The 17,026-nt window shown below is 36.6% G+C and overlaps 1 protein-coding gene across 4 annotated transcripts in view; it reads left to right on the top strand.

Annotated features, from left to right (window-relative positions):
* The window catches only part of ANO10 (anoctamin 10), a 134,599-nt gene that overhangs the window by 75,324 nt on the left and 42,249 nt on the right, over nt 1-17,026 (top strand). For 2 of the 4 annotated variants that reach the window (XM_067291439.1, XM_067291441.1), the window contains exon 12: nt 12,875-12,991. The exons of 1 other annotated variant lie outside the window; for it this stretch is intronic. In XM_067291439.1, the coding sequence (XP_067147540.1) occupies nt 12,875-12,991 (117 nt within the window). Of the gene's footprint in view, nt 1-12,874; nt 12,992-17,026 lie in introns of those variants that run through there. One more of the 4 variants, XR_010883468.1, reaches the window with a different exon arrangement.

Raw genomic sequence — 17,026 nt, 5'->3', positions numbered from 1 at the left:
TGTTTGACTGAATTCTTTTTTTCCGAGTACATTTGTGGCATACCACCATTTCTCTCAGTAAAAATATTGAATGAGAAGTTGGGAAAAAATATAAAGTAGCAAAACTGATGTATGAGCCTGTTATCTGCCATCAGTTTAACCTTTTAGGGTTTTGTGTGACAATTTACTATGTTAGAAGATAATTCTTTATTAGTTATGTCACAAAAAACCACATAACCACAAATAGCGCCAGATCTCACAAACATTCCAGTACAAATTCTTCCACTGTATTATTTTCTTACCTTTTGTGATATATGGGGAGTATTTATTTTATGCATAAGAATGTGTGTGTTTGGATTATCAAAGAAAACTTGATCGAGAATGTAAAAAAAGATGAAATCTAAGCCAAGAAGTTTCAGGGATTTCTTCTGTCGAGTAAGAGCTCTGAAGGGACTTCTAAAGGAAAGGCAAGGTTGCAGCAAAGTAACATCTTAAACATCGATGCTTTTGCTCGCATTTTGGCTTTTTCATTGTGCTGTCTAGTAATTTGTCTCTAGTTAAAATTCAGGTGACTGTTGTGGGAGTCTGTGTTTGTAAAGGAGATTTGAAAGTCTATGGACTTCAATCACTTCACTTTTATAAACATTTATCTTTTAAGACAGTCCTGACAAATTCAAATAATTTCTGTCTGGTCTGTTTTCTGAGGTGATTAGACTATCCACCTCCAAGAGTCCTTTGGCATTTTTGGAGACAACACATCTTTGAGATACTAAGCTGGCTCTTGTAACCATTGGGGGCAGCAACCTGATGGTATGCGTTGCATCAGAGCCGGTTCCAAGACTGTCTCTCTTTTTCAGGAACAGCCTTGCTCTTGTGCATGAGACTTAGTCCTATACATTTCCATACTATTACGTTTCTCCATATCTTTCTCTCTCTTCCCCCCACCCCTTTCTGGAGAACTTTCCTTCCCTGATGCTAGTAGAAAAATGAATGGCATTTCTGCTTCATCTAGAAGCTGAAGAAATGCATTGTAAAAATACTTTCATATCCAGTGTTTCCTTGACTTAAAGGAGAATCACTTTTCTGTCTAGTCGTAAGTATAATGAGTAAGTACAAATTAGTCCCAGATTCAGGAAATAAATATTTGCTTTCCATTGTTCCATCTGTGCAGGCCCAGGACTGGTTCAAGACTCTAGGTCTGCTGGATATATACTTCCATAATGCAGTCTTCTGGGTTCACAGCAAAGCCAAATCACTAATACTAGAAGTTATTCCTGTTACGAGGTAATACCTCTTCAGCGGTTTTCTCTAATTCCCAGAGTAACTTTTGAAACTGAGACAAGCAGTCATTTTTGGCACCATGTTATCCATTTCAGTTATGACTAGCAGACCAGTCACAGACACAGATGATTTCTTCCTTCAGTCCCTGGACTTTTCAGACTTGCTATGATAGCATTGATCAGCTCTGTTGATGTTCATGTCTGAACAGTCTCCGTTTCCCATCCACCTCTGCAGTCATGTTTCTTCTTGCATGTTATGTTAGAGCTACTTAGAGACCTGTGTTCAGATTTAGTCACTGCTCCAAGATCTTGTCTGACATCTCAGCATTGCCTGCTTGGGACCTCTTTCAGACCATATTCAGAATTGCTACCTACTTCATTTCAAACTGAAAGTGGTTGTCTCAACTGAGGTAACTTCAGCCAGAGAATAACCCAGCTGCAGTTTTTTATGGTTGATTATACCTATGTGACAAAAAGGGCTAAGCATCACTTGACTGCTGTGAAACTTTTTAAGTTGACTCCTAAAGGGTCTTAAAATTCTAACCGAATCTGTGAATACTACTGTTTTTTTTTCAGCTGTGCTACTTGTAGAGAGAAAAGAGCTTGTGCTAATTGTATGTTGTCAGAGCTGTTACGTAGGTAAGGTTAAACTTTTGGTGGTTTTCTGCTTGTTATAGCAGGCAGTTCTAAAGGCCAAACTATCAAGTCTCAGGAAAAAAAAAAAAGTGAGTAACAGTCTGTCTTGCTACATTATTGTTTTTGCTGGTATTTCTTTGTCCTGCACATCAGAATTCCATTGAGAATCTCTTCCTGTTTCAGAAATGTGACATTTTTTATGTCCCGGGTACTCACTGAGTTTGTCAAGAAGTAAGCATTGGTTTATGCTGATAGAAATCTAGTTTCAAAAAACAGTATTGCACCGATGCAGCTGTATATATCCTGCTGTATAGAAAGGTTATTGTTTTGTAGTCTTTACATTTGCATTCTGATTTGCATTCTAAGTTGATAGAATGACTTGCTACCTATAGCTTGCGACCGATGTGGAAAACGCAGCTTGTTCTTCCTCTCTTGCATTCTCTTCTTCTCCCACTTCCCACTCCTCTTCTGGAGTCTGCACCTAAGATGGGCTTTATGTTCCTTAAGAATTGAAGCAGTTATGGAAACATTTCATAGCCTGCTTTTGTATGAGTTTATGAAGATGTACAGCCATGTACATGAGATGTGTGACTACTGAAAAACGTGATTACACATGCATGTCATACATGCATACCTACAAAGGGATCTGCATTGACTGTGGTGTTTTGTCTTGAAAGTGACAGTTACTGGGCAAAAAATTCTGCTCACGTTTTAAGGTTGTCTTTTAGTCAGCTTGAGCAGACCAATCATGTTCCCAACAAGTTCAAGCAGGTCAGCGGCTAAGGCTAAACTCTCATGGCTGTGCTCTCTTCCACAGGTCTGCCATGGCCATAAAAGCCGACTTAAGAATTGCATGGCTCGTTTCCAGCAGCCTTGATGAAGAACTTATATATCTCTAGGGCAGGTACTGGTGTTCCAAAACTGAGAAGATCTTAAGTAGTTTGTGAATACTGGTTTACAGAAAAGGCAGAAGAAGAGAGCCTGAGGACTTACAGATCTTTATATTTTAGAGATAAAATTTTTATGTGAGCTTTTCAGGAGTTGTCAGCATATCCAAACACCTTCTGCAATGTTTAATTAAAATACTTCAGCTGAATAAAAGGCTTTTCTTTTGACCTTTATTAAAAACCAAAAAGATTATTTGACTTTGTATCATTCTGACAAAAAAAAAAGTCTAATTTTTCCAGGAAAAATGCAGCTGGTGGGTTTCCAATATTAAAATTGTTAATTTAACTTTTTCCTACAGAATCCCATTGTTTCAGATCAGCTAGTTTTACTGTGCCCATTTCAATTAACTTGTTTTTATCAAAGTTCCACAGGAACAGAGGCAACAATTAATCTGCAGTTTACCTTGTGATATATTGCAATACCATTATTTTTCTCTAATGAATCATGGCTATGACATTTTGTTCATTATTTAACATTGCATGATTCACCTTTTGGTCCAGATAAAAAAATGTGCTGTGTCCTACAGAATTTACTGATAACTGCAAATAGAAGTATAGTGAAGCAAGCCATTTATAATAGCATGAATACAAAGAAGAAAGCTGTGCAGTACATCAAAAGTATGAATCATTCAATGAAGATGTATTTGCAGTGTAAAATATTCTGTTTTGTTTTAAATGTGTTTTTTTCAGATATAATTATTTACTTATCTTTTAATGGTGTTGTGTGGCAAACATTTTTCAGAAGCAGTAATAATGTTCTTGTGAATTAGCTTTCAAAGCATCATAAGGCAGATGTATGTAAAGCCAGATAATTGTGGGAAAAATAAGCAAACATCTGTAAATAAAATGCATCTAGTCAAAAAATTTACTGTTCACAGAGACAGGTAAAAACTTGTCTGTATATCATCTCTGAAGAATAACTGACTGAGGCTTTTCTCTTAAAACTAAACCCCAGATATTTTTTGTGTTAATTACTATCAAGAAGACAGACAAAAAGCATTGACTTTAATGGTTAAAATAGTTGAAATTCTAATATAGATCCAATTTCACCTTTTCCTAATATAAATGAAGAAAAATGTCAGATCAAAAAGTCTATTAATAATCTCACAGTCTCCAGAACCACGGTAGAATTCTGGGAAAAACCATCTGTAAGGCTGATTAAAGTATACTAGTTTTACTTCTATTTCTATATGTTTTGATATCTTTGAATCTGTCCAAAAATCAATAAGAAAATAAATTGGGAGTTTTATACCTGTCCACTTTGGCTTGGACTAGGACATATGGGGATTGTTTGGGGTAGGAGGAAGGAATTGTCAGGACCAGTGATGCCTACCATAGGTGACAATTTCTGTTTAGCTCTGAACTGACTTACAAGTTTCAAACCTCTGGCAGAAATAATGCTTTATATGTCTTTACTAATCCCAGATCATCCAGTCATGTAACTGAGGATGAACTTCTGAGTCCTGACAAACTGAATTTCTTAGAATATGAATTACAATTAGATGTACTGTATTTACCTGAATCTTTTTTCTTGCAGGAAAATGTGTGGCTTAGAGGTAGAAAGAAGTGCAAGTTTTACAGATTAATAGAAAAAGGTGAACTTTTTTTTTTTTCTTTTCTTGATGTGGTCATTAGGGCATTTTGACAATAAAGTATGCCTGTCAGAATGGGAGCCAATATATAATGCTAGCAATCAGCTAAGAGGCACTTCATAAGGCTTGGTATTAATCATAATGCCAATTTCAATTCCACGGGCATCCTTTTTTCCACTTTTCACTTAGAAATTATTTCAGAGCATGATCAAAGCTTTACTGTTCATTACATTCAGCATTAGCTAATTTGGCTTTTGGCAACTCTTATCCCAGTTCCTATTAAACACTATCCATAAATTTAGATAGGATTGTGCCAAAACATTTCAGGATTATCAGATGGTAGCATATAGATGGGTGCATTATCACACTGCTTTAAAGACTGTTGGACTGCTGCAAAATTAACTATTAGCAAATACTTAAAGCTCTGAGAAAGAAAAATTTATACCTACAGTGCTTTTTTTTTGTGTGTGTTTTTTGATTTGGCTGCACATTGAACAAAATGTGAGAAAAATGTCTTCGAAAATTTCTAAAAGGCTCATTTGTGTGCCTTCTATTTTTATAGACAGCTTTGAGAAAACAGCTTTGCAAGCATGCTGTATCATAAAATATTTTGGGTCATAAAACATGCTATGTTTATACAACAAGAGTAACTAGGGTTTGCGTTTACGTACCTGTAACTTTTTTTTTCCCTGGTTGCAATCAATCAGAAGTCTGTGTGTGAGACTGGTATCAAAGATTCTCTTCCTTATAATTCTTGATTTGAGCAGATATTTCTAGAACCTGCTGAATGTTTAATATCTAGTGGTAGATCCAAAAATGGCAGTTTGTAGGAAGAGAGGGGAGAGTGTTTTCTTGGTATGTTTTATCGTTGTTCATCATTACAAACAAGTTCCTTTTTCATGATCTTCTTTATTTTATTGTTAACCTTACCTTTCTATAGCCATTGTGAATCAAAGTTTGCTTGCACCACTTTGTACATTTGTTTCTGTCACTGTGACTGATAAAGGTTTCATGCTTTTTTGAAAACTTACTTGATGTTTAACTGCATAGTGGAAGTGATCCTTGGGAAGGACTCACAATGTTGATTTGCTTGGGTATATAGAAAAAGCTGCCTGCCTTACCAGCCTTTGCCCCTTCTGTTTCATATTGAATGTCTCACAAAAGTACCTAATTCATAGAGAATACAGAAAAAGTCATGTGAAATATCTATAAAAAGGTTGAACAGATCTTTAAAACCTGAGAAGTATAAACCTGGTGGCTTTACTGCAGCATCAGTTAAGTCAGTGATGGAATTTCTATAGATTTCATTGGTGGAGAATAAGGCCAGGTCTGCCTCGTTTCTTCACTGTTATTGCTGGAGAAACCTATGGAGAAGAGTTGTATATCTTTTTTTTTTCTTAAAGACTAATAAAGACTAATAAAACCATATATTGCTTCAGTTCATTGGTGACTGAATATGATGTATTGCAGCTGTGATTTACAAATTAGTTGTAACTCGTGATTTATATTTAAAGTCTGGTTTGAACATCTCCTAAGACTTTCAAAGAACAGGACTAAGTTTCAGGAGTAGTACTGGATTGTTTTGTTTCCTTTCTACCTGCCACTCTTATAGCCTTTTTTGAAAACAGGAAGTAAGTACAAAAATATGTATGGGCAGACGAGACTGTCCCCCACTCCCTCCCTAAAAGATGATGTTTGAAAAATTTTCCACTTTTTTCTTCCTAACAAGGTTATCTTTATTTCTCATCGTTTATGCTGGCTTATCTGTTAAAGTCTCTTGCTCAGGAGTGCTGGTCTGGAATTGGCTTATTTTCAATAGTGATAGTAATTTGAAGTAGTTGTAGTGCTTGAATAAATTTACTTTTAAAGAAAGACACCAAAATCAATAGTCTAAAAGAAGGACTGTTTCTAAAAGAAACCAAATCAATAGCCTTGAAATATAAGGCCAAGACTCAACTGAAAAGGGTGGTATATCAGTGATACTAGGAGCCAGTGCTGCTAATGTAGTTTAATGGTAACAAAACAAACCCTGGATCTCATGGTATAGCTTAATAATTTTATGTGATTGAAATACACCTCAAAACTACATACTAAGCCGGGGATTGTTTTCAGTGCTCAATTTTGCTTGTGAGGTTTTAGAGTGGATTGGTAATGAAAATACAGGTCATGATTTCTGCATCTAATTAGAAATATTACATTTACATTTCTGAAAGGAGAGACTCTGTACAACCCAGTATTCATCTTTTAAGACAGGTGACTTCTGTACATGTCACATAATGCCACTACCAGAAAAATGAAATATGTTTTGTGGTTCAGCTCTTGAATATTAAGACCCAGATTCAGCAAATGACTTGCATATTATTTTTTAATCTTCTATTTTTAAGCCTGTGTTTAAATGTTTTTTCTGAATTTAACTGTATCTATAGATATGCTCAAGACTAAGCATATGCTCCAGTGCTTAAAACTAAAGAAATGCTCAAATGCTTTCATGAACAGGGCTAGTAGAGTCAGCTGGAGGACTCTGGTGTGCTCTTATCTTTCCAATGCTCTGGGATATGTTCCCTGAGAAACGTAGCCACCAGTTTTCCTTGGGCAGCCTTCATATTTTATTTTAATGTGTTTGTCAACTAACAGGAAGAACCTGACATTCTGTTGCAAATAATAACCGGACCGGATAATGCCATCTCTGCTTATGCGTGCTGACATGTTTTGTAATAAGCCACTGCTTAGTTGTATCTATCTTGGCCACATTTGGCTGAAAGCTTCCCATGTCAGATGTTTTTCTCAGTTTGGAGTTCTGCGTTTTTGCGTTTTTACACAAACGCTTTCCCCCTTTTGAGAAAGGAGAAAATGTATTTTTATACATGTTTAAAAATATAATTGCTGTTGTGTTGAGAAGATGCAGTGCATTCGTGCTCTGAAGTAACAATGAAAAGGTTGGCAAAAGGCTCACTCCAGTCTCAAGAATGTGCTTTATGATATTCCTAGGAGAAAACAACCCAAAGTTGGCAAAGGTGCAGGCTTCTGAAAGCTCCTTGTTTTGTGTGTCTCATAGATACCAGCGGACAGCAGGTTTAGGTGCATAAAAATTTCACCTGTAGTGAGCATGTTCCAGCTGGGAGCTGAGGCAGACTTCCCCATAGTTGTGTTAGTGGCAAGAGGCAGGAGATCAGACGTGTGGAGATTTGCACTTTGTTCTTTGTGCTCCCCTTGAGTTTTGGCAGGGAGGAGGAGAAGCTGTGTCCTGCCTGAAAGGCAGAAGAGATGGGTTATGCTGGTTTGGGGGTGGAGGGGTAGATGGAGCATGCAGATTGTGTCCAGAATCTGGACGTTAAGTGTGAGCATGCGTATGAGAGGGGGAAGAGGGGAGAAAGTCTGAAACTGAATGGCAGATAGGAAGAAGCCTTGAAATAGGGCCAACGTGAAATAACCTCTTCCGTTTTTCTCTTCTTTCCCCCGCCCTGGAGTTCTGAAGGGAATATCAGAGATTTTTGCTAAGGCAAATTCTGTTCATATTTTATTAAAAAAAAAAAAAAAAAAGTAATAACATATGGGTTTTGAGGTTTTAAAAGCAGCATTTATCAGAGTAGCAGAAGAAAGGCCTTTATTAAAGTCCTGCCACTTGGGTGATTCTGCTCTATTAGCAAGTCTCTATAATGAAAACAGTTGAGTCTAAAAGTGGGAAGAAAAGTTTAGTCATGCTTTCTTTTTATGTATATTGCAGGAATATTTTCTCATAAATTTATTTTATTGCTATCTATTAAAGATAATTGAATTTAACTTCCTGAGTTTAATGGAAATTTTTCTTTGCCTGTATTGCTCCCTTGACAGAAGTCTTTTTGATTTCTTTCCCTGTCTTTTCTTTTACCTCAGAAAGCTACAAGACCCTCAAAACTGTTGCCACAGAAAGATTAATTTATTCTTTGGTCTGTTCTTAGTCTTTGATCTTAGTTTAGTTTAATGTCAGAATATCTGTGATCCAGAGTCCTAGCAGAGGATCCCATGATTTCCCCGTCTTCTGCTCTGAGAATAACATAATCCTGTGCTGATACTTTCCTTGATATTCACAAAGGTATTTTGCACACACCAGTAGAGGACAGAGGTTCAAAGTCAGGTACCATTCTCATATGTAGAGTCTTGTGCAGAGTTCCTCATCTATGAAGAGTTAGTGACCAATGACCATCTGGTTTTATAGTAGATACTGGTTCTAGACTAGGTCCAGATTTCTTACTTCAATTAAAAGTATTTGTAAATATTAGATTCTACAACAGGCTTTTGATATGCAATCCTATTGAAGCCTTTCTAAGCTGACATTTGGCATGTGCTTTACCTGCTGATCAGCAATACAACTACTGCTTTTTGGTCTTTTTTTTTTTTTTTTTTTAAGTGTGCAGAGACTTTGACAGGAATTGCTGCAGGCAGACCACTATAGAAATCACATTAGCTGTTCAAAATTCAAAGAATTTAACCCTAATTTGCATTTTCTGTTTTAGAAGAGACAAGGTTGGGGACACTGCTGCAAAACACAGCTGCTGCTCCTGCTCTTGTCAGTGGCTTTGCAGAATAGAATAGTTCTGGTGCTCTCAGTGCCTGGCGCGAGTTGATGGCCTTGCGTTTAGCGAGGGTGAAAGACTCACTGCCATCTCTCTGTCTACCTGCTTGGCAGACTGCAAAATGGGAGGATACTTTGCTGTTGGCATCAGGTAGCATATAGCTTGCGTTAATGTCATCCTAGGTTTTGTTCATAGCGAAATAGTCCTCTCATAATCATTATGAAGGGCATGTTCTTGGAAACAACATCCCCTTTTAATGGTTGCATTTAGAAAAAATGGTTTGGTTTGTAACTGTTGCTTAAAAAATTTTTTTTGAGGAAATTTTAATATTAGACAAATAAGTTTTCACCAGTGTAGCGAATTTGGATAAACTTAAGTATTTTTGTTTTAAATATTCATATTTGTGTTCATGTAACTTTATACTACGGAAGAGAATTTAGAAGTCTGTTCTGGTGATTTATATTGTACTCTTAAGACATCTCTTTTCTGAAAACAGATGGTTCCTCTTCTTGGATCTGATTTGCAGGAATTATACTAAAACAAGATTAAGAAATCCATACATGCTATGGATGATAAAATAATACAGCTATTCATCTCCCTACTTTTTCTTCAATTTCTCTTGAAAGATTACTTGTATTTTGTTAGTCAAATGACAACTATAAAATGCAACATAAACTGTTATTAAAATTAGGTACATTTTCCTTTAAAGAGGTTGCTTGAATCATGCAACCCACAGTCGTCATTTCTTCCAGCTATTTTCCCAGTTTTATTAATTAATGTTACTGCTATTTCACAAATAGAGTGCAAGACGTCTCAGTAATTTTTTTTTTGAAAGATGTTATCAAATGAAAGCTGTTGCTCTAAGGTCAGGGTTTTTGTCTGTTTGTTTGAAAACTCTCAATATTTCAGAGCAGGTTCACTAGGTGTTACGAGGTGAAATTGAATTGAGTTTACTGTCTTTAAGTCCAACACATTTTCTGAGGTCAGAAGCTTTCATTTATGCACTAAAATATCCCACATCAAATGTACCTCTCACTTAGTTTGGAACAGTTTATAACTAATAAATCTTTGTTTTGATGGAGATGAAAGAATATTAAAAAGCCACTCGGAGGGGAAACCAAAGGTCTGTCTCACTGAATCTTCTTCTCCTGACAGTGACCTGCAGTGGATGCCTAGGAAAGAGGGTGACAGCAGGGCAAACAAAACCAGTGACCTTCCCCGTCTGTACTGCTGCTAATCAGCAGCCTCTGGCTTGAGGGCTTTGAGTCAGCTTCTGCCTTCATGCTTAAGGTTGCGTGCTAACGTGAAAAGTGACTTCTTCTCTGACAAGCAGTTACTTTGGGTCAGAGGAGATTTTCAGTATATGTGGGTAACGGGTAACTGGTTGGCAAAAAAGCCTTTGGAGTACTGTTTAAATACAGGGCTCCTTTTAGTTGATACAGCAATAAAACTCTGCATGTAAAACACATTGCCCCTCTGAATCTTCTCTTTTAAAAACTACAGTGTTTTCCAGGATTAACTGCAGCATTTTTGTTGCATTGTTTTTGGTCTCCCCAGGTGTTTCTTCTCCCATTCCTTCCTCACCATGTTAGAAATAGTGAAAACTCTGTCGATTGGTCTCTGTCCTCTGTTTCATACTTTTTACATGTCCCTGAAATGTTGATTTATTTTCTGAAAAAGTGTTTGGACTTGAAGATTCATTAAAGTTACCAAGTACAGAACCTACCTTGGTTTCTTTTCAAGGGTCTTCAAGAGTCAACACCTAAGCAATTACTCTTCTGATATTTAATATATGGTTTTCTTTATTTCTTTTGTTTACCAAAATGAGATGAATGCCAGTGCAAAGGACTTTGGGCAGCTATAAGCTACCTTTTGTGATGCTGAGTCATTTTCTTATTGATATCTCCATTTTAACTTTTCCAGTTTCCGTGTCCAAATCCCTCAGTTTCTGCTAGTTCTGTCAGTCCTTTGGCTTAAGTGTAAGATTTTAACCAAAACCTATTATCTCTATTTTGATTTACTGCAACTTTGATCTGATTATTTTCCTGTTTTCAAACCAAAGCATTATCTGTAGATTAGTTATTCCCCCTCAAGCTCTGATCCCTTATGATTCTACCCTGCATAGGAATATTGTCTTATTTTTTGTTGTTGTTTGTCTTCGATATTTTACCTTTTTCCCTTTAAGAGATTCATCCAACGCTCTCTCTCATTCTTCTTTTTGAAGTTTTTATGTATTTGCAGTATAAAACATTGATTGCTGGCTGGCTATCACTTTTTTTTTTTCTTTAATATACAAGAAATGCTCCTTAGGAGCAGATACTGTTGAGTGGGAAAGGAATATTTTTATACAACTAGGAGACTGTTCCGTTGCTGACATAACTGTTTTTTAATAATGTGGTATTACATGTTGCATTATGCAGCCAACGTGCTAATCCCTTCATTAACTTCTTAATCTGTATATGGGCCTTCGCTGTTGATGTATTAATGTTAAACTAATTTTCAGCCACCTTTTCACCTCTTTTAACAAATGCTTATTCCTTGCACTGTCCATTTATTTCCTAAACTTATTAACTTTTTCTCTGTAACAGATTTTTAAAAATAATTTCATCCATGGTTCTTTTTAAACCTTTTGTTGTTCTATTAATGTTATGGTTCCTGATTTTTTATTTTAACTCTTTCTTGTTGGAATTGGTGTATTTAGAGTTTCACTGTCTCTATTGTTAGGAAGTCTGTAGTCTTTTTGCTAGCTTCTTGCCTGCATAATTCCAGAATCTCAGGATTTTTGGTCTGTTACATTGTTATTCATGGGCCTAACAACATCAAGATCATATAGCTTAGCAAAATCTATTTCAGAAAGAAGCAATGTTCTGTTCCATTTTATGAAAATTCGGGGTCCAAATAGCTTGGGCATGCAGTCATGTGTCTCAGTACCATCATGTCAGTGGAACCTAAGTGCATACTTAAACACGCAAAGTATTCCCTTTTATTGATCGAGGTTTCCTCAAGTAGAAGCAAGTTCCTGCCAGCAGATATGAGGCATACTGTTAGCCCTTGATCGAACAAGCCCATAATGATTCTTTTTTAAGTGATGTCTGTATTTGACATACATGAAGAAACAAAACCAAAACACTGACTTGACAGTTTGGCAATTATTTTTGATGAGATGACTGTGATGCTGCATGCTTAAAGTGAAATTTAAAAATGGGTCAGCAAGCACTAGGTTCTATAACTGTGTTTTCTCTTAAATAAGACTATAATCTTCTGTGATAAATTATGGTTAATTTGGCACCTCACATTTAGAGCATTTTTCTGGTTCATGGAAAGTTTCTGTTCATAAGTTTGCCCACTTTAAAGATCCTGATTATAAACTTCGTATTTATTTTGCTTTGTACTCTCCTGATGCTTACTCAGGAGTGCTTTTAGATTTTAATAATTTTTCTAATGCAGAAATTTTGGGTTTGTTCAGCATAGTTTTACACTGTGCCTGTGCTGTGACATACAGATGTTATATTTTCCACTATGTGCTGTGTGCCATAATTCAGATTCTGTGGACTTGTTACGTGAGTAATATGTTAAAAAAGCTAGTAGTTTATCTGGAATCACAAATACAAAATTAAGTTAGAATTTTACAGTACATAGTGAAAATAAGATTATTATAAAAAATAAACCAACCAAATTACAGTTATGCTCAAAGTATGAATAAATGCAAACAGAAGAAATACAGAGTAGATGGTGCCCAATGTTGTTATAGTATGTTATCACTGTTTTACGTGTCACACAAAATAATTTTTAAATACATTTATTAGTAAAATTTGCAAAACTGTTATGCTGTTCTTTCCATGTTTCCAACTATGTAAAACAGTATTTTTCTTCTTACTTTTTTCCAGCATGTGCTACTAGCAATGAAGTTTGTCATGGCATTTGTAATTCCTGATAAACCAAGAGATATTCAGATAAAATTGGCTAGGTTGGAATTTGAATCTCTGGAGGCACTCAAACAACAGGTAAGAGCAACTAATTTGCAAAGCAGTGAAAAGCTTTGGGGCATTAAAGAAAGATAATCCAGGAAAATACTTCAGTTCTAGGTGAATAAATACCAAGGATGTTGAAATTCTTGTAACATTATGTTAAACTTAGCTGATTAAAGCTATTCCACCTCTGCCCTGGAGGTTGCTGGGTCCACAGCTGGAGTGGGTGAATGGGGTGTAGAACAGTGGGCTGTACAATGTACAGCCCATGGTATTCATAAATAGAAATCAGCACTGGTTTACTTCAACATGCTGGGCTGTAAACTGTAGCATTTCTGATACTACTTCACTTTCTGTTAAGCCATCACGGTGTAAGGCATGGGGCAGAGAGCTGGAAGTTTTAACTGATTTGTCTGTCCTTCTAACCCAACAATGTGTGCATGTCAACACCAGGAAGATAGTCTTGTTTTCAGACAGTTTGAAATTTCTGGTATTCCTAGTAATATAGGAACTGGTATGTTGTCCTTGTGTGCGCATGCATACTTTGTTTATAATGTCACTTTTAAAGGACTTTGAGCTCTATGAATGAATAAGCCAGGAGGTGTTCGTTGTTGCAACATTATGATTATTTTTCTTGCTGAAATACCATCACAAGTAAACAGTAAGTCACCTAGACAGAGATTACAAACACACTGACATGAACTTTTAAAAAAAATGTTGAAATAATTGCATTGAGAACTGAGTATGCATGTGGAAAGTGTAACATTGCCTTAATTTCCTGTCCACACAATATTCTCATTTGATTGTATAAGTGTTTTACAGTATATTTAACAAGCATTCCAAAGCGATTTAGGGAAATAGGGTACTAGATTTTTCTCCTGAAAACATCTGTGTAAGCAAATGCTTCCATTGAATTAATGATGGAGTTCACAAGAGATGAAGAATTGTAGGGGATGAGCTTCAGTAGAGTACAGGGATTCTACAAAGCTGGTTCTGCAATGGCAGTATACTTTAGGAGTTTCTAACTGTATAACACTAGATAGAGATTTCTAAACTAGCTTAGATATCAGAAATCAAATAGCATGGAACTGCAGAGTAATTCACCTATTTATTGCTAGCTCAGATATTTTTACACTATGCTGCATTGTTTTACCACGAACATATCCTTTGTGTGTTACAGATGCAGATGTGTAACCTTCTGTATTCTTTGATAATTGTGTAGAATTGGAGATCACTTTAAAAAATATCTACCATAATGGCATGTGACAAAATACTCTGTTAATTCTGGGCAAACCAAGCCCAGAAATAATACATTGCCTTTTCTAGGAAAAACCCACACAGTCTCATGTGGTAGAACATCCCTATCTAGGTCAGCACTGTCTTACACAATTGACCGTAACAAATAAAATCCGAATTACAGTTGAAGCTACCACCTGACAGTTTTGTTTTGCCTTTCTCTAATATTTCGGTGTGAAGTTACCAGGAGCTGGTCATGGATCTCATGTACTTTTTAGATAATATTAAAAGGAACAGGACTGCAATTCTGTTTTAGTTGTTCCTTCTCTGTTTTTATTTTGTAGACAGGCAAAACGAGCTCATCCACTGAATCCTTAAGCTCAAGTGAATACAGTCACCTTTGGTTATAACATGCCAGCAGGAATACACAGTCTGTTCCAGTATGAGTTTATATGTCAACAGTTAGGACTTAATCTCCTATCCAAGCATCTGTGCCTTCACTGTAATAGTATATGTCTGATCCCTTGTTCTTCAGAGTTGTTTCATTAATAAAAGTAAAAAGTTAGTCCACAGTCCATAGTAAAAGGTTAGTCTGAATTTCAGTAAGAACCTGAACTCTGGCAGTTCTCTCATACTTTCAGTTGGAACCTTTTTACAGGATTCAGGAAGAGTATTGGCTGGTTTTAGGATGTCTAAACACAAGTACCCACCATTACCTTTTTAGATTTCCTCTGATTGATTCCACACTACGTATCCCACAGATGCATAGAAATTTGGGATTTTTTTCTAGTGCCTTAGTTTTTTGAGTGCATGAAGGCAAAGTATCTGCATTTAAAAATAATACATTGGCAGTACAAAAAGATATTGAAGCATTTATTTAGGACCATGTTTTCAAGTTCTTCTAGCTAAATATAAGCAGATTGTTACAGATACGTCTCTTGGTATTAAGAGTCGTCATGGTAATTTAAGCCATATATCTTACTTTCAAACGACACCCCCCACCCCCTTCTTGTCCCACCCTCCCCCAGCCTCCAAAACAATGTAGATATAAAACCCTGGGGCAAACATGTTGTGGGATCACATATTACATAGAAATTAGTTTATATACTTTTACACAAGTGTGTTTCACATCCCTCTCTAATGCCATCCAGACATGCATACTGTTGTGTTCTGCAATGTGAGATTTATGTTAAAAGTGATGTCTATTTTTTCAATGCTTTTGGACCACCACTCTCTTGGGATGTACGTACTAGAGGAGTATTAACACAACTGGACTGTAATCCTCTGTTACATGCCAAAATAGGATATTAAGCTCCTTATATATTGCACGTAGAGCAAATCTCCTAATATAGCTACTTTGAACAGTTGTATCGATTATGTTTGGGATCCTTAACTTTAGACAGTGTGAACATGTCCAGATTTTCATTACTGCTAAGATAATTGTTTTTTGACCTGGTGCAGCAGGGCTGTAACTATTCTGTGTTCAAATCCATTTGCAAACTGAGTTAGTGTCCCTTTGAAAGTGATTTTAGGGAATACAGTGTCCTAGTTCCCTGACAGATGTGAAGGATGATCATTAGAGCTTGCTTAAAAACTCCGATATGGTAAAAAATGCTATCATTTCAGAAGAGCTCATTTTATATTGGAATAGCAGTCTATCATTTTGAAGTTCTCAGACTTTAAGGGAGGTCTTTAGAACGTTCTGAAATGTTTATTTTCAACATTTCTTTATATGTTTTGTGTTAAAAGGAAATAGTTTGTTGAATAGGTTGAAATAATTCACTATATTCTGAAAATATTTTGTTTTGATATATTCAATGTGTTTTTTGGCATACCTCAAAACACAAAGTATTTTAAACTTTCTGAATTCAGATCAGGGAATATGCTAAATCTGTGGACGTCGATTTAGGTTTTCTTGCTGTCCTTCAGGGCAGAGAATGGTGGAGGAGGCTGGCAGGACTTTGATTTGAAGGGGGGAAATAAGCATAATAAACTCAGTAATAGAGGATTAAGGAGGATAGGGGGCAAGGTTGTGGGAAGAAGAGAAGAAGGAGTCCCATTCACAACCCCTAAGGTGTTGTCAGTTTTTGTTATCTAGAAGCAAGCCTGGATGTTGGGCAACTAGAAATGGGTACTGTCTGCTACTAGGATGGTGGACCATTTTCCAGTAAATGTGATTCCTCTTAGGAAAGTAGCTAACTGGTAAAAGTGGGATGAGATGCCAGAGACTCTTTCCCTTTGCTTCATATCAAGTGCTCTGCTCTGTTGCATCTGTTTCTTGCAAGTGTGGAAGCATGCCATGCCATTCTGTCTAATTCCTGTTTTGAGGGAGTGAGACCAAGTGTGCCTGCAAGCAGCAAGGGAACAGTCACTTAACCCTTGGGCAGCTCAGGAATGACAGGGGGTTGTAGGTGAGTCCCAGTGCTGCAATACTAGTGTGAGGATGCTGTAGCATTGGAGCAAGTGGAAATGACCCAGTTTGGAAGGAGAGGCTGGACTTTGTCCTGTGACAGGCTGAGACCACAGAGAGAGAAACATGCCAGACTACAGCTTCTGGCCCTGGGGCCCATTTGGGTTCTCTGTCTTATGCACTGAAAAGCAGAATAAATACAGCAGTGATAGCAGTAACAAAGAGAGAAATAAATATTGATGAAAAAAAAGCTTGCTTTTTCACAGTAACTGTAGGGGAAGAAAGCTGTCCTTAAATATAAAAAGGAACAGAGGTATGTTTGGGGGGCTTTGTTTGTTTGTTTGCTTTGTTTTGTGCACCCCTTTCCAGTTCACTCTTCACCCCCCACCCTTTCCTCCAAGGGGACCTTTATGTAAAAGTCCCTT

This window comes from Apteryx mantelli, chromosome 2 (assembly GCF_036417845.1).
Source record: "Apteryx mantelli isolate bAptMan1 chromosome 2, bAptMan1.hap1, whole genome shotgun sequence".
Lineage (NCBI taxonomy): Eukaryota > Metazoa > Chordata > Aves > Apterygiformes > Apterygidae > Apteryx > Apteryx mantelli.
The sequence above is the reverse complement of the archived record's forward strand: the minus strand, read 5'-3'. Positions and strand labels throughout refer to the sequence as shown.